A 23,826-nucleotide genomic window follows, 5' to 3' on the forward strand; every position below is an offset into this window, starting at 1 on the left:
CAATGCGTTGTTGCATTCAAATCTCTCATGCGTTTGCCTTATAAGGACATAGTGGTTTATGTAGCGCATAAGAGTAGGCTACTTCTAATGTGTCCCTCGCGCGCTGTGCTGCATCTTCCTTTAATTCGCTCTCCCGTTTACTCCACCACAGCGAGGACAGTTTAATTAGGGTTGACTGGAGTAGGCTACCCATTCATAAAAAAAACGGTCTGCTTCTAGAATGATGCAGTGTGACACTGCCCTACTCTGTCGCCTTTGCCCAAAGCATTTGGCTGTGCTTCCCTACGATCACCTTCCCCAGACCAGGCAATGCAAAACGATTCTGCCTCCGTCTGTATCCAATCGAAATGTAAAGAGGATAGGCCACTTCATCTATGTAGCCTAATCGATGTCATTCCTATACCTACTCTTCATCGGTCATTGTTAGGATGCTAAAAAGGCAATAGCCCCAATCACTGATGGAAGGGTGTTTAGCTGTGCTATGATTGCAGATAAGCTGCTCCTGTTCAAGAGGATACTACTCAGACTGACATGCACTCTAAAACACAGTAAGATATCGCTACCCTACCTCTTTCGTATGCACCTCACCTCCGTCACACTCCCCCCAAACCCCCGTACCCCCTCCCTACAACGGAGTCCGGTGACTCCGTCTACGTTATAAGTTTGGCTCCGCCCATTCCTCGGTTTTGTCCAAATCGGGCTTTTTGCGTCGCCGGAGCTCCCGATACCAAGCAAACGTCATCACCAGAGAGAGGGAAGACTGACGTCGGAACAGTGTCACCCAGAGTAAGAGGCTTGGGAGGGGGGAGCGGAGAGTGGTTCAGCATAGCTAACACTGATATGAGACGTATCTATCCCCCGCGGCCCCCCTTCTTCTTTCACCCCCCCCTCCCTTTTACGTCGGTGTTGGCGCGTTGGGAGCCCCCCTACACCGGTGGAGTCCCAGGCTATATAAGTTACCGGCGAGCAGAGTAACTCCACCAGATTTACGGGTTCCCGACATCTGGCGAGAGACGGCTTTTAAAGCTGCCGACAAATTCATACACCGAACCGGGGGAGACATCCATCAAGCCTCCGGTCCGCAACCGAACCAGGCGCTGTGGCGAAGCCAAAGAAGAGCACCGAGAATCGGAGTAAACATGAGACAGGAGTAAAGACCTGCTCAGAACATGCACTGAGATGACAGTCCAATAATTTACTCCAGACAGGGTTCTAACTACCACCCTGTACTCTGACTCCACGTCAAAGGAAAGAGGGGACCCAGACATTCCTCAGATCAACCCACTGCAGTCTTCTCAACTCAGAGTTTCATCCAAACTCCGGGAATTTCCTCTCAACGGCCACAAACTACCATGTATCGGTCCACCAAAGGAGCGTCGAAAGCTCGAAGGGACCAGATCAATGGAGAGATTCGGAACCTCAAGGACTTGCTCCCCATCACCGATGTGGACAAGGCTCGACTCTCCTACCTACACATAATGTCCCTGGCCTGCATGTACACGAGAAAGTCGGTGTTTTTCAACAAAGGTGAGTAAAATTGTGCACTACATAGTTTCTATGTTCAATACACAGCAATGTCGTTTGAAACACTGCACCTGTTGATTTATGTAACACCAGGAATGCAACAGTATGTTCAAGACGGCCATTTTAATTGATAAATTATTAGAGCGTGCTGAAGCAACAAGTGGAGGCTGTAACTTATAGTTCAAAAACAAATTACCAGCATTTATTTTACTACACGAAATGTGTATGAGACTGAGATGTATGTTACTATAGTAAATAACTCTATCAATGTACCCTAGTACACTAGTTGGTCGCATACCGTTGTCGCTGTCCGTGGTGCTGAAATGAGTATTGCTTCACGGATAGCTGAGACCGCATTATGCGAAGCTATGTGTCAGAGTAATCGGTGTGCCATTTATTGAGGATCAAACGTTATTCCCTCAGATGCTCCTACCACTGACAGCCCCGAGGAGAGCTTTTTCTCCTTTCATGAACTGTCGGAGTTGTTGCATGAAATGCCAGGATTCCTGCTTCTGGTGACGGGGGAGGGAAAACTGCTGTTCTTGTCAGACAGCGTATCTGAACATCTTGGCCACTCAATGGTAAGTCCATGGAGGAGATTGATCACCTTCCACTCACAGTATATATTAACAAATATATGCATTTTGATGGAGTACATCGATTTAATCTTTTTTCTGGCATCTTTACAGGTAGATCTGGTTGCCCAGGGAGACAGTGTGTATGACATCATCGACCCCACGGATCATTTCATCATGAGGAATAATCTGGTGCCTCCAACAACCCCAGAGACAGGTACGTTTTCAAGGTTAAAGGTTCTCAAACTACTTCAAGCGTCAAAGCAACTGAACGTCTGTAATGACCGTAACTCATCACAGTCCCATCTTGTTCCTTTTCAAGATCGCTTGTTTCGCTGCCGCTTCAACACCTCCAAGTCGGTGCGTCGTCAGAGTGCTGGAAACAAGCTGGTGCTGATCCGCGCTCGCTGCTTGACCCCTCCCGTGGCCCCCACCTCCTACTGGACCTCCAACCCTGTGTGGGTGTGCTTCTGCTCCCCGCTGGAGCCCCACCCTCCCCGGCCGGGCCCGGCTCCCGCCCCTGAACCCGAGTCCTCCCGGCGTCCGGACACGGAGGACAACCTCTTCCTGGCCTGCTTCTACTCCCAGCACAGCCGCGACATGAGGCTGCAGGAGGCGCAAGACAGGTGAGCACTTCAGCGCCGCCCCTCTGGTGTGGACACGTCCCACCTGTCCAAACTGTAGACCACCACACACATGGAACAGTGTCCAGTGACTCTGATTTCTGACACCAGACTGTCTGTTTTCCCCCCACAGTGTGAGTGACTACCTGGGTCTGGATGTGGAGACGCTGCGCTCCCGCTCGTGGTACAGCCTGCTGCATCCCCAGGACCTCACACACGCTTCCGCCCAGCACTGCAGCCTGTGTGAGTCTCTTTTGCAAGCTCTTACCAGTTAGCAAACACACACACACACACACACACACACACACACACACACACACACACACACACACACACACACACACACACACACATTGACACTTCACAAGCTCTTACTTGATAGCACACACACACGCTGGCACTTCATGAGCACCTGCCCACAACTTCTCAGCAGCCCACTGCCAGGCTCTCCAGCACACCCCAGCAGCTCACGATCCACAACACGCCTACAAGACACAAACAACACCACAACACACCTCAGCAACACGCGTCACCACACAACACACCACGTCACCACGGCTCTGATGCTGTAGGAGATGGGTTGCCTCCTCCTCACTCATGAGCTCTTCTTTCTTGCCCACACAGTGAGAGAAGGAGGAGAGGGCCGAGTTGAGATGGTGGTGCGGGTGGAGAGCGCCGATCACTCCTGGGTCTGGCTGTACATGGTCTTGCAGCTGGAGGCTGGAGAACACCCCATCCGCAGCAATAACTTTGTCATCAGGTAAGATCACCATAAAGCTTTTAGCTACAGGGTGTTACTGTTTGTTTCACAAAATGGCATGCTTTGAAATAATGCAGCATGCTGTAATGTTATGTAATGAGGATTGGAAGGGGAACTGACTTTCTTCTCTCCTCTTCCTCCTGGCAGTGAGTCTGAGGCCTGGTCAGTGAGACAGCAGCTGAGCACAGAGCAGAGTCAGCTCACCCTGGTGCTCGGCTCGTCCAGCACCTCCCAGCCGGAGGGCACCAGTCTCCAGTCCCCCGGGACCCTCTCCAGCCCAGACCAGGTGTTCACGCCGGGCAGCAGTGGCCTCTCCGGGCAGTCCTTCGACTTCAGCACGGCCATGTGCAGCAGCAGCGAGGAGCAAGCCAGCAGCTCTAAGACGACGGCCGAGGTGGGTGGCGAGGGCCCCCGCTCCAGCCTGTCGTCCCTGGAGGAGGAGAGCTTCTTCCAGCAGCTTCCTCCCAGCGGTGCCGAGCCCCTGGTCAGCCCGTCCGCCGCCTCCTCGCCCATCCCGGTCACCGTGGCCACCGTGCCCGAGCTCGACTTCCTCACCCAGAACATTCTGCTGCCGCCGTCCTTCCAGCTGGAGCCGCCGGTGCCCGCGCTGCCCCTGCCACTCCCGCCCGTGCCCACCACGCAGGCCCAGCAGACCAAAGACCTCGTCTGCACGCCACCCTACACCCCGCAGGTGAGCAGCGGGAGCAACTTCCCCTTCGGTGACCCGCTCTTCAGCTTCGACCCGTCCGGCACCACCACGCCTCCCCCGGGCTCCCTCACCACCACCGTCACCACCACCACCACCGCCTCCACGATCTCCCAGTCCTCGCCCGGCAAACCCGCGGGCAGCACCCCTCCGCCCACGACCACCCTGTCCACTCTCCTGCCTCTCTCCTTGACCACGCCAACCACCGAGCTGCTCTTCCCTGTAGATCCCTGCAGTGGCACCCTCTATGAGAAGCTGCCTCCCACTCCCGACAGCCCAGGGGACGGCGACTGCACCGTCATGACCCTTCCCGAGGTCCGCGGGCCCCTGTATGTTGACGTGCCAATGGGACCCCTCCACTGCCCCCCCGAGGGTCTCCTGACCCCTGAGGCCTCACCTGGCAAGCAGCCCTACCTGTCGTTCTTCTCCCTGGAGCCCGAGCGCGAGCGGGAGAAGATGGAGATCTCCCTGTTGGCTGAGCACATCGGCACCCTGGCCGAGGGCCTCTATCCTGACCCGCTCTACTCCAAGCTCATGACCTCCTCCACCTCTGAGCCCCCGTCCCCCCCCACGCTGGACCCTGTGGGCCTGGACTCGCTCTTCTCCCTGCTGGGGGACTTCTATCCCATCAAGTCCTGGAGGGGCTTGGATCTCCCCATCTTCTCCGACGAAGACTCTCTGTTTGAAGAGAGAATTCTCGAGAGCCTCCTCCAAGACCTCGCCACGTCTCCATGCCCTTCTCCGACGCCTTCCCTCTCTTCGCCCACCCCGTTCTCTCCATCTTTCTCCTCCACCACCCCCTCCACCACCCCTTCCACGTCTCCCTCCACCCCAACATCTCCCATGTGCTGGCATCCACTCCTGCACTTTGACGGGGCCTCTGCCGCAGGCGCCAGTCACTTCTGTAGCGTCCAATCGGCGCGCCGTAACCAGGCAGCCGGCTGCGGGGCGGTGACGGAGCGCGCTCCAACTCCGGGGGATCAGGCCAACCGCGAAGAGGAGGCTGAGGTCGCCATGGAGATAGAGGAGTCACCTCTGTTGTCCAGCGGCGTCCCCATGTCGCCTCAGCTGGTGGCCTCGTCCGTGTCAGCCTCCCCCCCGCCCGTCAGCCCCGTCCAGCCTGGCCTGCCCTGCGCCCAGTCCCTCCTGGAGGAGCTGGCCGCCCTGGAACCCATGTTTGGGGCAGGTGCCTCGATGACCCCTGGCCTGGGGCAACAACCTGAGTTGTATCAACTCCAATGTCACCCTATGCCTCAATGCTTCCACAAAGGTGAGCGCGCCACACACACACACCTCCAGTGTTTTGCGACAGATGTTTCGTTGCTTTCGCTGAGAGTGTAATACTAATCCTCCCTTTCTTTTTCCTCTTTTTTGTCTTTCAGATGGGAGCGGTAGTGATCCTCCGTTCTAAAATAAGTCTGTGACTTACTTCATTAAGTATGGCATATTGTCATATTTCATGGAGATAATCTTCACTTTTTAGTGAAAGTATCAAAGTGTATAAATATATACATAATGTATATAATACAAAAAGGACTCGAACCTCCTCATATCTTCTGCGAGCAATTCAACATCCTATTTTGTTCATGTGCTAATCTGTGTTATTTCTGTGTAAAAAATGGTGCGACATTCCAACAATGGTGCATTATAACTAGCTGTATGACCTAGGACCTAAAAGGAACTTGGGAATCAGTTAACCTTTCAATGCTTTTATCTGTGAGTATCATCAGTATCAGTTTAACTTATCAAAAAAGGAACAGTCAGTGAGTTCTATGACCTTGTAAGTGCAACATTGACTTACAGACGCACATTTGTATTCACTCGTAGTGAAAATACTCTGTTGTGAACTTGACATCATTCCTATTCAATAGGAGAAAAACAATAGCAAGCTCATAGCTCAATACATATCATGCAGTTCCACAACCACAAACCCCCAAAGTGTGAGGAATCAGTGTTTACTATTTTCTTTTCAACAAACCTTGTGGAACCAAGTTAAGTGACACACCAAAGAGGACAATCTGCAACAGAGAATAGTCTGAAGTAGAATTAATTTCTAGAATAATAACAAATCTTCCAAACACTTCCACTAATTTTGACTCTGGTGTCAAATTGCACAATGAATATGCTTTCCGGAAACACTTGGGGATTTGAGTTTGTGGCTGCATTGATTTTTACATTTGACTTGATTTCTCTGAACTTGTGTACAACTTGTGTGATGACATAATGATGTACGAAACATTTCTCAATATGTGAAGATGTCTCTCTCTCTCTGTGTGTGAGGAAAAGAACACTTTCCTACAGTTTAAAAAAAAAAAGATGCAACCGCATCAAAAAATCGAACAAAAAGGGAAGAGGACTCCGGTTACCGTGACACACTCTTCCTGAGAAGGACAGAAATCTGTGCTGTGTGTGTGTTGTGCACACACACTCCCAAGATTGATGTACCGTTTTGTTCCATTCTTAGGGGGTGAGTTTCACTTCTCCTTGAATGGCAACACTCTGGCTGGGCTACATGCACTTGCACTGGGTTCCTTGCAGCATCCATTTTTGTAATGCTGTTAAACTTTTGTTAGAAGCTTTTGTTCTCCTGGTAAAGCTTCGGTCTACCATGTTCAGTCAGGCTGTCGTTATGAATATCATGGTAACATCGCAGCGATTATCGGTGTGGTGTCGATTGGTAGTGACCTGTGTGTATGGGCAATTCTTCTTTTTTGAGAGGGGTTTAAAAATACAAAAGTTTTGTTTAAAAAATGAACTGGAAATTAAGGGTTGGGGTCACTCTTTCTATTCCGTTACTACTCGACATGGGTTTGAGAAAGGCTCCAATCCCATGGTGTCGACATGCTAACGTAGAGTTGTCTACGGTCAAGTAAAGGATTGATTCCTACGTTCTAGCTATTTAAACGCTATGTTTTAAAAAAAGCATTATATTGTATGTGTGCTGTTTTAAAAAAATAGATACACATGCATGTGCCTGTGCATCTATAGATACATGCTGAATGGCTGGGGGTTGTGCACATTTGTATATTTGTACACTTGTATAAATCTCTACTATTCTGTACATATCAGAGACATTTCTATTATATGAAAAAGAAATACATACTTGGCATATGCTATTTATGACGAATGGACATTGTGGATCAGTGTTCTTTTGTTTGTTTTCCCAATAAGTGTATTTGGTTGTTAAAACAAATGCATTTATATTAAAGTGCACTTAAAGCGGCCTTCTCCTGTCTATCTCTTCATGGCTGATCAGACTCTACTGCCTACTCTGCCTCGCCATCTCTCATTCCTCCCAGTTCCTTCATCCCTCCCTTGCTCTCTCTCTCTCTCCCAGAGAGCCTCTTGCCTTCTCCTCTCCTCTCCTTTCCTCCCTGCAAGCTGGGGCCGCACGGCAACAGCGCTGACGCACACACGCAGGACGCAAGTCTATGAGACACCATCTGACTCAGATTGACGCACACATTTGACACAGAGGCACTCGCAGACAGCCAGCTTCCCATTTTGACGCGCACACGCGCGCGCGCAGAATGCCACACACACAAAAACCAGCTGGCCCCGCCCCTCCTGCCTTCGATGTCAGCAGCCCACACGCGTCGTACCTGCTATTCCGACGTTGTACGCGAGCAACGATGTCAAACTCCATATATGGTCTTTCCAGCTCAGGGGCATAATTTGTGCCCCCCCCCTTCTCTTTTTTTCCCAGCTCAGTCTCAATCCCTCTCTCTCTCTCTCTCCCTTTCTCTTATAATCACACAAATACACTGTGTGCTTTGGCAATGCCTTTATGCACCTGTGCACCTAATCAAGTCCAGTATCATTCATAAAAGCCAAGGGCTCAAATGTGCCTATTATAGACATGAAGTCGCCCACCTTTCTCTCTCTCTAAAAGATGTCCTTGCATGCCCATAGGGCATAAAATTAGACTCTGGGATGTCTGAAAAGGGTCTTTTCACTGAGCAAGGCTGCCAGGACAATGGCAAGCGCTGAATTCTGCCGCTCTGCAGGCGAACATTTTGTTCCCATCACCGTCACTGTGACGCTCCTGACGGTGCACTGCGAGATGGGAGGAAGAGGAGGCACACTGCCACACAGACCCACATAGCTCACGCCTGCCACCCGGTGGCCAGCCCGAGGAACACGCCGCAGCCAGCTCAAGGGGCCTCCCCTGCTGATGGCAGTACAGATAAAGGCTCCACGCCTCCATGTCCACGTTCAGGCAGCTTCATGACCAGGCTACTGGAGGCTCAGCAGCACGGTGTGTTTCACACGAGACACTCACCGGGTGAATAAGCCTAATTCAGTTTCGTAACACCCCCCATTAACACTAGAAATAACTCTAAAACAATGATGTTTTTTAACACTTCAAAATAACATTTGCTAAATGAACCTTACATTTTCAGTAGCCATAGGTGTGTAGATTTGAACAAAATCTGGTATGGTTCTTAACGGGAGCATTTACTGCCTGAAATCTCCGATTTTGTTTACCACGCTCGGAGTTATAGTGCTGGCCTGATGGGTCGCCTATTTAGTTAGACCGAGAATTCTCGTCATGAAATTAAAATTCCACTGGAGCTCCAAGCGGTTATGTACACGCAGCCTTACAACACTGTTTACAGCTCTTCGAGTCACGGCAAAATGTCATTTTTGGTACATAGCTAATTTAGATACACCTATGGTGTGGGTGGTTGCGTTTCTTAAGGAGTCCGCCGTCTTGGTTTGTATAGAAATGGATATTAAGTGACACATACACGCAAGACGGCGGAAATACGAGACCGACGGTAATAGGGGGAGTTCCGATTAATCAGAGCGTTCATCAGGACATGTAGCGTCCCAACAGAAGAGACCCAAACACATATAATACTGTGTTTCCAGGAGCGTTGACACCAGTGGATAGGTCATCACTATATCAAATATGAGTTACCACACTAAAAACACACTTGTTATTACACTAGAAACACACCACACAAAAAACACACCACACTAACACACTAGATACCACACTAGAAACACAACACACTAACACACTAAATACTACACTAGTAACACACCACACTAACACACTAGATACCACACTAGTAACACAACACACTAACACACTAAAAACACACTAGAAACACACCACACTAACACACCACACTAACACACTAGATACCACACACTAGAAACACACCACGCTAACACACTAGATACCACACTAGTGACACACTAGATACCACACTAGAAACACACTAGATACCACACTAGTAACACAACACACTAACACACTAGTAACACACTAGAAACACACTAGATACCACGCTAACACACTAGATACCACACTAGTGACACACTAGATACCACACTAGTAACACAACACACTAACACACTAGATACCACACTAGAAACACACTAGATACCACACTAACACACTAGATCCCACACTAGTACCACAACACACTAACACACTAGTAACACAATAGATACCACACTAACACACTAGATACTACACTAGTAACACACCACACTAACACACTAGATACCACACTAGAAACACACCACACTAACACACTATATACCACACTAGTGAGAGGCCACACTACACAACCTCTGCAAAACTCTCCCCTCACCTCCTCTGAAAGCAATCAAGGCTTACTGATGGGCAAGTGGGAAATCAGACAAACACAAAGGCAGAGGAGGTCAGCGGACTGCTTTGCTTGGATGAGGGTGAAATGGGCTCCCTGCCTGCCTGCTTGGTGTTTTTGTTTGTGTTAATCTAATAGCTGATGAAAGTCACAGAGGCTGGAGAACTTCCCGCTGCTTTTCATATCCCTGGTGTCAGTCATTTAGAACTCCCCGGGGGGAGACTGAGAGCCAGGGCATCTGTAAAGCGCACACGTTGCAGAGGACATCACCTAAACGTCTCATCTGTGAGACACATGCCGGTGTGGCATTAGGGGAGATTCATTTAATACTTTCCCTACATCAAAGCTAAGGGGAGTGGGCTACAACTTGAACATTTCAATGAGATACAAAAGGAGAGGGAATGCACCTCACTCCCAAATCCTCTGAGAAGCCGACTTAAGCCCTTTGTGTACTGACTGATAAACTCCTGTTATTCCCATGTAATTAGGGCTGTGATGCTGCATACTGATTCACTGTAAGCTAGTGATGACAGCAGGAGTGCAATTGCCTTTCCTTTTATGGAAGTGGAGTACAATGGCAACCCTGAAGCTGGACTGGCTTTGTGGAGCACTCGCTCATCTCTTCACTGAGTGCTACTGCCCCCTTGTGGTGAAACAGAGGTACTGATCAGAGATGTGGCTGAGATGTTTCTGACGTACAGTAAGCCTCTCTGTTAATGACAAGAGCTTTTACCAGAGAAAAGAACATGTTTATCCAAAATATTAATTTATACTTAACATTTGAATATAATCCAATTTCTTTTAAAAGTAAACTCTTCCCATTTGCTACTTTCATTATAAGACTCCAGAGGAGTGAGCGCTGTCAGATTATTCTTGGCTGCATTTATCCATTCAAATACTAAATTGGTTTAAACTGTCATCCAGATACCTAACAAAAGGCTAGAGTCCAAAGAGTCTAAAAGAGTCCTAAAATGAAAAACATTTTATCTTCATTTTCGGATCAAACCATAGTGAGACCATTACAGTTGATTCAGAATGCTAAAGCAGGACTGGTCTTTAATCAGCCAGCGGACACATGTAACTCCTCTCTTAGTTACTATCCATTGGCTCCCTATAGCAGCCAGAATTTAATTCAAATCCCTCAGTCTGGCCTATAGGACACTTACTGGATCTGCTCCTTGCATTTGCATTTCATGAGCCAGCTCTACATCTCCAATCACCCACTGCGGTCCTCTGATGAGCGTCTGTGTCGACCAGCCATTAACGCTAGGAGGTCAAATTCAAGGCTGTTTTCCTCTGAGGCTCCTTGTTGGTGGAATGAATTGCTGCATTCCAGCGATAGTTTTGGGTCTTTCAAGAGGGGTCTAATAACTTATCTATTCAGATTAATTCTTAGAGTTCTGGTTTATATATTTGTTTTTTTGTTTATTTTCATTATTGATATTTGTGTCATAATTGCTATTTTAGAGTCATTATTGCTATTTTGCTTAATGCAGACTTACCAACTTTTTAAATCTGTTTATTGTTCATTTTAACTATCATAACACTAAGCTATGGTTATTTGTACAGTACTCTGGTATGGGTAGGATACACATTAACTATTACACATGCACATACACATGAACTATTTCCTTTAAAGGAGTCTACTAAAAAAAAACAACCTCTCAGCATTTTTTTGGGGGTGCACTTTCCAGTGCCCTTTGGAGAGAAATGGGACACCACATGGAAGTCTTTTATTTCCCTCTGCATTAAGGCCTCTGCTCTTATTACTGAATCTTGTTAGAATATTGGATAGCTTGATAGATTACAGCATGAAATTCTTTTGGAGGCATGGTTTAGTGCAGCTATTGGATCCTTTTCAGTGCTCTACGCACAAAGGGCCTCGTAATAGAGAAAATAAAAAAAGACTGAAGGAAATTGTCAAAATGAGATACGGAGAACGGAAGAAAGGAACTGCTGCTGGGATTGCGGCATCATGTCACCATAGGACCTGTATTAATGGAATAGTTTTCTTATTCAAAGGTAACCTCGCAGATTAAGTTCCACAATTTGTTTTGGCAACTGAGATAAAACAAATTATTCCCACAAGTGTGTGTTTGCCTGGGGAACTGTTGAATTTTAAGCAGAGTGATCTACGGACTAAAAATACAACACATAAATCAACACATTAATTAATAACAGCCATGGGTTTCAGCTTATTAACGTGGCATAGCTGAACTGGGAGACAGACATGAAAGAGGAGTGCTTCATGTGGAGGTGGGCAGGGAGGGAGAGAGGGAGAGATGAAGGGATGGACAGCACGAACAAAGGATAGACAGAGGGATAGATGGAGATGATCAAGATAAGCGATGTTCTCCCACGGAGGATTGCAGTGGGGTCCTAGAGATAAGGACGAAGAGCTATACAAATGGCCGCTGCATGCCCTCACAGCCTCTTAATGAGCTCATCCCTCACCAGAGAGCCGCGAGGCCCGGGGGGTGGGGGGGTGGGTTCATGACACCCTCAGCCATCAGCCATTTGGACATGCCGCCGTCCCAGGCAATAGCCCCGCCGCAGCCGCTAGGCAAAACAAACACGCGTCGCTCCCTCAACCCCGTGGTCTGGGGCGAGTCGAGTTTATTGCCAAACGCTGAAGCTGACCAGCCGGCGTTGTTATGACCAATCACCCGCCTAATTGCATCACTGACAGCCACATAATCACGGCGCAATTTCTCATGTGGACGCCGGCTGCAGACATGAAACAAACACCAAAAGCCAAACGTCCTGGGCAAGAGTGTCCCATTTATTTTGTTTATTATGAAAGAGAGCTTGTGCAGTGGAGTGGGTATGTATGTACACTGGAGCCGAGAGCCGGGGGTGTGTGTGGGGTGGTGGAGGGTCTGCGGTCGGTCGCCGGCCGGTCTTCATTTCTTCTTGCCCAGGGCGGCAGCAGCGGCGGCGGCGGCAGCGGCCTCAGCCTTCAGCGTCTCCTCACGCTTTTTCAGGAACTCCTCGTACTCCTCCGCTGATAGACTGACAAGACAGGAGTGACAGGGGAGAGGTGATGAAAACGAACAGAGAAAGGGGGGGAACAGAGGAGAGAGAGAGGAGAGAGAGAGATGAGGAGGAGGAGGAGGAGGAGGGGAAGATGTGGAGGCAGAGATCAGTGACAGAAATTCAGATGGGAGGAAGAATAGGGGAATGTGGAGGAGAGGAGAGATTGCTTTAGATCTGCTCATTCCTCTCTGCCTCTCTGGGTTTTTATCCTCTGCCAAATGCCAGAAGTGAATGGCTCCCTGCTCTCCTCGGCTTTCTTCCAGATAAGGACTTTCTGTGTGAGTGGTTTGGAGCATGTGCCCACACTATACCAATTATGAGTGAGTTAGCATTTGACTATGTGCGTGACTGTGTGTGTGAGTGAGTGTGTGTGTGTGTGTGTGTGTGTGTGTGTGTGTGTGTGTGTGTGTGTGTGTGTGTGTGCATGTCGGTGCGTCTCTCAGTGTGCGCTTGTGGATATGCATTTGAGTGAACGGTGTCTTGTGCTGCTGATGCAAATGAATACAATATGCAAACTTAATGAGCTCAATTAGCGCCAACACCTTTCACCTCTCTTTAAGCGCTGCAGAAAGGACTGCGCTCCACCGCGTGTCAGAGGGCTGCGGAGAGCATGACAGCAAAATGCCAAATGAGGTCTTCAGTTGCCTCTTCGCTATTATTTAAACCCCAAGAGTAAAAAGCATTAAGTGTTCCATCTATTATTTAAAAAGTTGAGCTCCAAGGCTGTGTAGTAGGGGTAGATGAACTTAGAACTTTTGACAATTAGTGCGAGAATGAAGCTCTTTCATATAATCATTATGAATTATTCACAAAGATTGATGGCAGCTGAATATTATGGCTACTGATTATTTCATTTTAAAGGTGTGGGCACTTGATTTCTTTGCCTTGTCTTGCCCCACCTTCATTGTAATGATGTGGTACCTGCAGGACAAATATTTTCTCCTGAACCAAAGTTCCACAATGTTGAAAGACATCAATGACTAAAACTAAATGTGTAAGTAATTTAAATAACTCTAATCACAATTAAATAATCTTAATGGCGCATCAGAAACTAGGCACCAGCAGGTAAAAATAACTGATTTGAGACTTAAATAGACTGATTTGAGGTCGATAACCCAAACGTTGGAGGCTAATCAAACATGCTATGCGATGGGAATGGGTCTTTCTACACCAGCATGGGTATTTGGGGCAATGATGCAAGCTGAGAGCGCACACCAGAGAGCTGCAATATGGCTGCAGTGTGGAGTGTTCAAAACATCTGAGCTGAACACTTAAAAAAACACTTATGGATGAAGTCCATAAAACACTTGTATTTTTTTAATTATTTATAGATCAATTGGATGAGAAGACATTTGTGTGGAGACATGGCACTCCGCCACATGAAAGTAATAAAAATAAACTTCAACAGCAATAATTTAGTCGATTCCTTTGACTTTGTATTCATAAGCAAAAAGCTTATGTCGTGGTAGTCGTGACGCTTATTTTTTGACCGATAAATGAGAGTGGATTTCCAGTCAAATCTCTTTCCAGTCTGTCCTTATTGTTTTCTTCTAGTGCTCTTCTTAAATTAAATACCCATTGGGCTCCTCACATATCTCTTAGGCAGTTTGCTGTTTGTAAAACTGAACTGTACCAAACAAACCAAAATGGTCAGCTTTACACAGAACCGGACATAGATATGGGAGAGGCCAGTTTTGACTCATGTCCAGACACTCTGTATCATACTATATAGCATCATACAGAGCGTCATATAGGTCATCTCTTTTTTGTCATATATATGAGAAAAAAGAGATGACCACTTGGGAAGTACCTGTCAGTATATCAAATGTTATCTATGATGCTATGAATCTATAGCTCTCTAAACCTACAGTATATATCTCTATACCTCTATGTAAAGTGTTGTACACATTCTACGGTCAGGTCACTTTCAATGCAGTGACATAATTAAAATGATCTCCATTTCCCATAAGTAATGGCCAGAGGCTTGGCAATAGACTGAGGGCAGATTCTCAGTGGTTTTCTCAAAGCTTTAAAGCGGTCACTCATATGGTGTTTGAGGAAATCATATGTCCATACAGCCTCCTCTGGAGACAAGTGCCATCTCAAATGCACAAGTCTTGCTCCTTTGATACTAATGGCTTTGGCCAGCTGATATGGTCTACATGGGGCTGATGAGAGGCTACATTTTAATGACCGCTCCTCTGTGGCTAAGCCGGGGGAATCTCTCTTACTCGTTGACGACTTGGATTCCCAGGGAGCGCGCAGAGCCGATGATGCTCTTCACAACGTACTCGAGCGAAGCGTCCTGCATCTTAAAGCAGTCGTCCTGGGCTTTCACCTGCGCAATCTCGTACACCGCTCGGACGGACACCATACCGGCCTTCTCGTGCCCTGGGGTGGGGGAGGGGAGAGATGAAGAGGGAGGGTGAGAGGAAGATAAGACACAGAGATGGAGAAAAGAAAGAGACAGCAAGATGAAGAAAGAGAGAGCGAGAGAGACAGAGAGAGAGACAGAGAGAGAGAGACAGAGAGGGGGCAGAGGAAGAGAGAGAGAGGGAGGGAGGGAGAGAGAGAAGCAGGGATCAAAAACAATCAAGTCCAAAAAAAACTGCATCTGAAGTTGGAAAAGCTTCCTAAAGAGTGGTGGTAAAGATGGAATAATTGAATACGGCGACCAAGGAAACCACGGGATAATCCATAATTCCCTTTCTAGTGGTGCACCACCTTTTTGCCACCGCCTCTTTCCTGTCCGTAATTGGCTGCCTCTCTGTGCCTCACTCAATCATAAATATATCATCAATCAAAGAAATCCAATCTGAACCCAAACGCCCTGTGGGAGAAGCCAGTCCATTACTGAAACATAAGCCAGTGATGGCTGCACTGAACAAATGGTGGTGAGAGGAGCAGGGTGGTGTGTGTGAATATATATATATATATATGTGTGTGTGTGTGTGTGTGTGTGTGTGTGTGTGTGTGTGTGTGTGTGTGTGTGTGTGTGTGTATGTATGTCTGAGAGATGGAGTGAGAGAGGAAGGATGTATAGCCACTATAACACCACTGACTCGATAATAGTGTTGTCCTACCCGTTTTGGCAGCTCCTTTCTCGATGCCGGCGGCCTGCTTGAGGAAGTATGACACCGTGGGCTGACCAATCTTTAAGTCGTACGTTCGGTCAGGCTGCAGGGAGATGAAAGGGAGGAACAAAAGAGAGGGGTTGAGAGGGGCACAGCCGGACAGACAGATTGAAACCAGGAGATAGAGAGAGAGAGTGAGAGCTAGAGAGAGCATATGTCAGTGGACATGTTTTATCCATTGGTCAAGGGCAGAAGGCATGCTGAGATGAAAGCTCACAGACATCCACTGGGAAACAGTTGATGATTTTTCAGGGAGGGGTGGGGTGTGTGTATGTGTACTTGTGTGTGTTGACTGTGTTGGCTGTGCATGTGTGTGTGTCTGTGTGTGTGTGTCTGTGTGTGTGTATGTGTGTATATATATATATGTGTGTGTGTGTGTGTGTGTGTGTGTGTGTGTGTGTGCATGTATATGTGTGTGTGTGTGTGTGATAATGTGTTTGCTGCGGCAGCGAGAGAGGCTACACCGAGTGCAACAATGTCAGCCCCAGCATTGCCTTAATCTTACAGTCAACTCACTGCGGGAGCTGTCGACCTGTTCACAAAACGAGAACATATGCTTCTGATACAGCACTGCCCCCCCACCGCCCAACTGGCACAGACGCGCCGTGCATGCACTGTCACCTCCCACTGCGCCCTCTAGATGTCCAGCCGCTCTGACCAGACATCAATCGATCTCCAGAGAATCTCCGGACACCTGCGGACTGCAGTGAGGATTTGGGATTCCGACACATTCACACGCACAGAAAAATCCGTGCACACACACCAAAATGTGCGTATGCGGACACGCGGACACACACACACACACACACACACAACAGAGAGTCCCTCAGCCCCCGCACTCGGCCTGGCCTGGCCTGGCGCAGAAGCCGGCACGTGCGGGGAGGGGGATTAAAGCGCGCGGAGAGGATCAAAGACAATGAGTGCAGCCGACGGCTTAATGGAGCGGCCGGGACTCTTGTGCCTGCTTGACGCGTGGAGACGGGAGAGCCGTAAATCCGCCACGGGCCGTCAGGCTAAAGCCCCCCCCGAGCTGGCAGTCAGCGGGCTGTTGCCTTCGGCGGCGAATCGCCTCTCACTCCCCGGCCGCCACCGCACGCCGCCGCTGATAGTCTTAAGCAAAAAATCCCCCCGCCAACAGACAATTTAGCCCCTGCGCTTACAGAGATGAGAGGCCGCTTCTGTGAGTTTAGGGAGGAGGGGGGGAAAAAACAAAACCTTCAGTGGGAATTCTGTCTTCGGAATACTGGAGTTATTCAGCAGTGCTATTTGTACTAATATAGAATTGAATTACGCCGAGGGGATCTAGTGTCTTCCCGTGATTTTGCCGCCAAGACTTACTTTTAAATATTAAATTGACCTCGGTGATCAGCGGGCGGGCTCAGTGTGCTACAAAAGTTGAAGAAGAGACGCAGACCCTTGCCCCCACACTGCGACATAATGTGGCTTTCCCACCCAAGGACTGTATTAAAGGGAGTGTGCAAATCGCAGTGACAACTTCTGCTTTTCTGTAGCTCAGTCAAGCACTCTCACATTAGTCATCAATGACCCTTTGGTGAGGAGAGGCCATTTTTCAGGATCTCATAAAGGCCATTTGCTCAAGCAGCATGTGTGCAAGCATTGATTTTCCCCAGCATTACTAACGCCTGCAAATCCGTCTTCATTTGGCCAATGGGACTGGAAACAAATGCTGCACAGGGTTTCTCATCTCCAAATGTGAAGGACGGACAAAAGCAGACGCATACGAGCACGTGTTAGTGGAGGACGCATACGAGCACGCATGTTAGTGGAGGACGCATACGAGCACGCGTTAGTGGAGGACGCATACGAGCACGCGTTAGTGGAGGAGGAAAGAAAAACAGAGTGATATGAGCACCAGATGAAAAGTGTCAGGTGACGCAATGCTGATGCACCCCCTGAGAGGGATCCTTTTAGTTCATTACTCTACAAAGCTACGCACCCAGGTGCATTAATCGCATTAGGTGCGAGGGGAGAGAATGATAACAGCGTCCTTGGCAAACGACGCAAAACAATAAACAGGAGACAAAGGAGGACGCGTGGAGACAAAGTCAGAGGGCCGCACAAAGAGAAAGGAGGTAGTGATGCACGCGGAGATAGCGCCCGTAACGGCTAGCCGCTGTCCAGAGTGGACCGCCAAATGATAGACTGGGAAAAAGGACACTCTCCTCAGCCCTCGACCTTCACGATCATTACACGGGTCTATTAACAGCAGGACGATATTAAGTCTCCAATCCCAAAAGCAGATGAGCTTCTCAACAGAACTTCTAACCCGGGGGCGTGCATGAGGGAAATCGATAACACTGATCCGCAATGATGCCAAGATTACTCTGGTGTCAGAGATGTATAAATAATGTGATGGCTTTGGTAATGAATATGGGCCAGGGGAAAATGAGCAGCTCAGACGGCCATGAGAGATGAGAGTGGAGTGGGGAGATTACCTTCACGTTGATCTTGATGGGGAGGGGGATGCCTTCTTTGAGGTCCTTGGTCCTCTCGTTGAAGTCCTTGCAGAACTGGCCGATGGGGATGCCTTTCTGTGAGACAGAGACGGGAGAGAGCGATGGTAAATGCTTTTAAATACACCCGGTGAGAGACAGCGGGCAAACAAACAGTATTTATCAGGTTGCCGGGCGGCCATGGCACGGCGCTTTTGAAGCGCTCCAAAGAGCCTTCAGAGGGACAGAGAGAGAGCCGCCGTGGGCCAGCAAAGGACTGTGTGGGCCGGCAGGCTGCAGAGGGAGCCAACCGAGGCATGCATGAATGCCAGAGTGAGTGAGAACGCATCCATAGCCAGGAGGGAGGGTCATTTATCCCTGTGTGTGTGTGTGTTTGTGTGGGGGCAGTCAGCCTGTTGCAGACCTTGTGCCTGAGAGACCTGTGATAAATGAGATTCTCATTCCAAGCACCAAGAGCACCGGCCAAAGAGAGAGTGGAACGTGCGGCCTGACAATAAGTCAACACCGACTGACACACTCGCACAAACCTTGACCGCACAGAAAATACAGCGCATTTCTTTGGCGCACAATGCCGAGGCAATTACTAATCAGACTTTTAATCGCAGCGCTGAGCATAACACTGACCTTCACTACAGTAAAGCTCCCCAGAGTACCATGTGCTGATTGAAGTGCTCATTTAATTTCCGCATTTCAACATTGGAGTTCACACATACTGAAATCAAACCTGCGAGAGTCTATTTTCAGAGTAATCATGAAACCCCCCAAAACAAAGATAATAAAAAGGAAATATAGCTTACAATAATAATAACTGCCTGGTTAAGAGCCCCCTTTCCTGTAAACAACTTTGAATGACCTCTCCTGAGTCTCAAACAACAGTTTCCATGTCAACGTAAGCGGAGCAGAGCGACGAGCCACATAGAACATGCATCTCAATATTGCTGCTACTTTACTCACTGTGTTTGGCTGAGTCAAGGCAAACACTAACAGCCCCAAGCATAAAACCCATCACCCTGCCCAAAGATGTGTGCAACGCTTGAGCAGGCAGATTTAAATTAAAAATTGTGTACTAAAGAAACAAACAAATCACATGAAAACCCTTAGAGCTACCCCCCCCCCATCCTGTCTCCTCTTTCCTTATTAATAGCAATACCATGTCAGGCATGCTAGCGTCTCTTGCTAGCGCACTTTCTCTGAGGAACAGGGGAGCTGGGTAAACAAGCGGTGATGAAGTGGGGAGGGTGGAGGAGACACCCTAATTAAATATGGATTAATATAAAAGCCCAGTGGCGGAAATAAATCCCTCAACGGAAACCCCTGGAAGCACACAGTGGCACGCAGAAGTAACACACAGATTCCAAGCCAGCTCCATTTTGAAACCTTGTATGGTGCTTTTCCCAACAACTTCTTTCTGGCAAATGCAGACCCTTGAGATGCACCCAGATGAGCACAGACAGAAGGGTTGATGGACTCTGAATGAGGACCAGCCGACAGCTGGAGGTAAAAAAAAAAAAAAAAAAGCCCAGAGTGGCAGACTGTCAGGCGAGATGGAGAGCTAGGTTTAAAATCAGCCTCCCACTAATAGTGGACTGAAGCCCAGCCCTGCCAAGGCTGCGCACACACACACACACACACACACACACACACACACACACACACACACACACACACACACACACACACACACACAGAGAGACACAGAGAAACGACATCCACTAAGGGAGGGAAAATGCAGACAAGTTCTCTTTTTAGGAGTTTTTCACAGACGTAATGGCTCCACTCCAATAATGGAGTTTCACTGATAATTGAAATGAAATTCTCGAGGCTGTCCGTTTTCGGGGCTCTTTGAGAGGCAGGGCCATGCTTCACTGCCTTATGGGGCATTTACAGTTGGGGCGGGGGCCGTGGTGGTGGGGGTACAGGCGCAATCGCTTTTGTGTTGGAGCCAAATTGCCAATCTAGCCTTCTAAAACCCCAGATATAATCATCCTCTCGCCCAGTTGGCCAATTAAATCCAATCCTTCTTTGGTGCCCTCTCCCACACCCAACCATTTCCTGACAGAAGCCAGCCAAGTCTTCAGTAACAACATAGGTGTGCGGTGGACAGTGGCAGAACATGGGGAGGGGTAACTCATGATCTTAAGAGAAAATTGAGGATGTTTATCATTTTAATGGCGCAGGCCTATGAATCTTTCATGGGCTGTGAGTTATATGAAGCAAAGGCAACGGCTCTGATCTCCTCCAATCGCCATTAAAATTGCAGAGGGCATATGCTCCGTCCAATTTGAATTTCAATTGGTGTGATTACAGGTTTGATTAGGATAAGTAAATGCACAGTATATCTCGGCCGTGTTCTCCTGACCTACTCCTCCCTCTGACTGTCCCCCCCCCCCCCCCCCCCACCTCCACCCCTTTTCCCTTGTCTAAAGTGATCGAACTTTAGGCTTCAGTAATCTTTTTAACAAGATGAAGCTCTGATTAGACTTTAACAAGAGGGAGCATGAAAGGGAGCTTATGCATGTGCAAACCGGAGGCTGTGTGTGTGTGTGTGTGTGTGTGTGTGTGTGTGTGTGTGTGTGTGTGTGTGTGCATGCCTGTAGACTAGCAGAATGAGTACGGGAGATTAGAAGCACGCTCTTCATGAGAACAGTCATAAGGATCAATATGTCCATTGGAGTGGCTGGGCTGATAAAGTGGGATGGTGTGAGAATCAAGGGCGGAGGTGGGGAGCAGCCGTGCCGGACTCATCATCAACACGCCATTCCGGAGGGAGAGAAATGCTCCACACACAGCTATGTGTAAGGCAGAAAAGAAATAGCATGGGCATGTGTGTGTGTGTACAGCAAATGCAAATGTGTGTGTGTGTGTGTGTCTGTGTGTGTGTGTGTGTGTGTGACTGTGTGAAGGAGTGATTGTGTGAGGTTTTTTTTTTGGTGGTTGCCATGTGTGTGTGTTGGTGAAGGAGTGTATGTGTAAGAGTTTTATTGTGTGTGTGTCTGACTGTGAGAGATAGATAGAGAGAGACAAAGAGAGACAGAGAGAGAGACAGACAGACCGAGAGAGAGAGAGACAGAGAGAGAGAGAGACGGAGAGAGGGGGGAATGGAGGGAGGGAGGGATTGCAGAGAGAGGACAGACACACACACAGAGAGAGAGAGAGAGAGAGAGAGAGAGAGAGAGAGAGAAAGGGAATGCATGAAGGAGCAGGGAAGGCTGACCAGCCCGTGGCAGCTGGAGCTTAGCAACATCTGCAGACAGGCAGGCTCTGGGAGACAAAGCAAGCCTCCTCCTCACATGCCACATTACGGACGCAGCAGCGCTCTGAGATATGAGCCCGGGCGAGTGTAAGCAAGCAGAGAAAGCACACGAGCAGGGGACCGTCTCCAAGGTGGGATTAATTGGCCTGACAGACGGTGGCAGTGGGGTGGGCAATGTTACTGGTGGAGGGTGGTGTGTGTGTGTGTGTAGGGGTTTGGGGAGCTTTCTGATGCAAGGCTAGGACACAGGGTTAATTAAACTCCACCGAGTGAGACACTCTCATTAATTACCTTCATCCCGCACCTAATTTAATCTCCGCTGCTCTTCCTGTTTTATCGCAGTCATCCCCTATCGAGGTGTCATACAGCTGATTAACTTTAACCACCCCGTACTACACGCGCCCTCCTGTTGCACGGACACCGGCGCCCGTTCCACGCCTCTCGAGCGCTTGCCGGTCTGGACGCTTCCGTCTTGCCCCCTCGCCAAGAGAGGGACGGGAGAGGTCACTGGTGTCACCCCCAGCCCCATCGAACATGTCAGAAGGAAAAGTCTGGAACATTCCCTGCGTGAGCTATCCACTATGCCTGGACACTGCACTCCTGTGCAGGGACTTTAAGTGCTTCTGACCAACGGCTTAATCAATGTCAATGCTCCAAATGTGGCATGGCGACCCTCAGGCTCTCGCTCAAGACCCCCATTTGGCTTAGGACTCCCTGCAGGGCCTTTGTGCGAAACAAAGGATTAGCATGTCGTCACTCCTCTTTTGCCCGAGAAAGTGCCTGAAATCCAGAAATGGATTAGACTGACTATTGCTCTTTCAACAATTCTTATTAGGCCGTCAGGCGCCCTGCACTTAGCTGTGTCAAATGCGGTGCACTACTTTGGGGAATAAAAGTGGACCACATGCACTTGCAACTCCATTTTTCTTCCTTGCAAAAAGTCAAAGTAGACTCTCAGTGTGGGATATGCTGGCTCAGGAAAGCAGGCCAGGTTCACGCTGTTAGCATGTAAAATATTAATCGACTGAACATAAATCTACATTTACCTCCGATTCTGCATTCTGATCCACAAGCTGCAACTTTGAAAACTCAAACTGACTGTGCCCTGGGAGGACTCCTCCTGCAGCGGACAGTCGTGCTCTTCTGTGAGACCACCAACAGCTGAGTCTAGCCCCTTAGTTCAATATGCAGTGTGCATGCAGGAGAAACAGTCAGACATGGCCCAGTTCTTTGGACGTTTCCTAATGAATACATTTAGACCACGTCAGGTACGTATTACAGATCCCAGGAGAAGCCCAGAAACATTTCCTGACAGCATCTATTTTTGAGATCAGAAAGGAAGGTCAGCCATGAATTCTAAAATAAGTGTCTCCTTCAGCAGCTTTAAGTGTCTTATTTGATACATCAATTTTCAGTTGACATTATTTAACATTCAGACACAACCTTTAAAGAATCAGATCCTGTGAAAGATATATCTCTTGAGGCGAGCCATTGGATACTTTCAAAAAACTCTCCTAAAAAAACGTTTGGTAAATCATGCATGCTGCATGTTCATCGCTTTGCAATTTCCCTGGCTCTTCCCTCGCCAAATAGCTTTCATTCTAGGACCCGCGGGCAGCTGCCTGGAGCGAGTGCCACGGGCAAACCCTGCCCAAGCGGTGGTGGGGTGGCGGCGGGCGGGCAGGTTGATTGGCAGATGGCAGCACGGCGAAGGGGAGCGCCCTGGCTCCGGCCGTGACGGCGCACAAACATTTGGGTTCTGCTCAGGTGCCCGGCACTGAGCGAGCGCCTCTGAGAGCCATGTGTCCTTCCAAAAAGTTCCCCCCTGCATGCCGGGGACGAGCGCTGAGGGATGAGATGGTGTGAGCTTGGAAAGTGATGACTGCGCAGTGCTGTGGGCACTCAGCTAACCCCCCCCCCCCCCTCATCTCCTCCAGCCTCTTCTCCTCTCACATTCACAGCCTCTCCACGGCCCTCCACCTCTCCACCCCTCCGCTCATCTCCCTCCTTCAGAGCCGTGTCCACCTCTCCCCATCTGAAGGCGCGCGGACAGAGAGAGCTGGAGCGGAGTGACCTTCAACCACACCCACTGGGAATGGAGAGAGCACAAGAGCAGA

The 23,826-nt window shown here is 48.8% G+C and overlaps 2 protein-coding genes across 2 annotated transcripts in view; one reads left to right on the top strand and one right to left on the bottom strand.

Moving 5' to 3' along the window:
• Positions 1-976: 976 nt before the first annotated feature.
• On the top strand, positions 977-7,412 carry npas4a (neuronal PAS domain protein 4a). The gene is made up of 8 exons (XM_048230589.1): positions 977-1,527; positions 1,948-2,105; positions 2,214-2,316; positions 2,422-2,725; positions 2,856-2,965; positions 3,347-3,482; positions 3,630-5,458; positions 5,571-7,412. The coding sequence occupies exons 1-8, from the start codon at positions 1,353-1,355 to the stop codon at positions 5,597-5,599; spliced, it is 2,844 nt and encodes a 947-aa protein (XP_048086546.1). The 5' UTR covers positions 977-1,352; the 3' UTR covers positions 5,600-7,412.
• A 5,161-nt stretch (positions 7,413-12,573) lies between these two features.
• Positions 12,574-23,826, bottom strand: part of mrpl11 (mitochondrial ribosomal protein L11) — a 29,181-nt gene continuing 17,928 nt past the window's right edge. The window contains exons 3-6 of the mRNA XM_048232277.1: positions 18,439-18,534; positions 15,932-16,025; positions 15,080-15,239; positions 12,574-12,824 (exon numbers count right to left, since the gene is read on the bottom strand). Of these exons, the coding sequence (XP_048088234.1) occupies positions 12,716-12,824; positions 15,080-15,239; positions 15,932-16,025; positions 18,439-18,534 (459 nt within the window). The 3' untranslated portion in view covers positions 12,574-12,715. The remainder of the gene's footprint in view (positions 12,825-15,079; positions 15,240-15,931; positions 16,026-18,438; positions 18,535-23,826) is intronic.

The sequence above is a fragment of the Alosa alosa genome, chromosome 21 (assembly GCF_017589495.1).
Source record: "Alosa alosa isolate M-15738 ecotype Scorff River chromosome 21, AALO_Geno_1.1, whole genome shotgun sequence".
Classification (NCBI taxonomy): domain Eukaryota; kingdom Metazoa; phylum Chordata; class Actinopteri; order Clupeiformes; family Clupeidae; genus Alosa; species Alosa alosa.

Bases quoted from the DNA above. Each gene is read 5' to 3' on its own strand.
- npas4a (XM_048230589.1), top strand. From the start codon at position 1,353: ATGTATCGGTCCACCAAAGGAGCGTCGAAAGCTCGAAGGGACCAGATC. The intron at 1,528-1,947 runs GTGAGTAAAATT...TTATTCCCTCAG, and splicing joins GTCGGTGTTTTTCAACAAAG to ATGCTCCTACCACTGACAGC. The intron at 3,483-3,629 runs GTAAGATCACCA...TCCTCCTGGCAG, and splicing joins AGCAATAACTTTGTCATCAG to TGAGTCTGAGGCCTGGTCAG.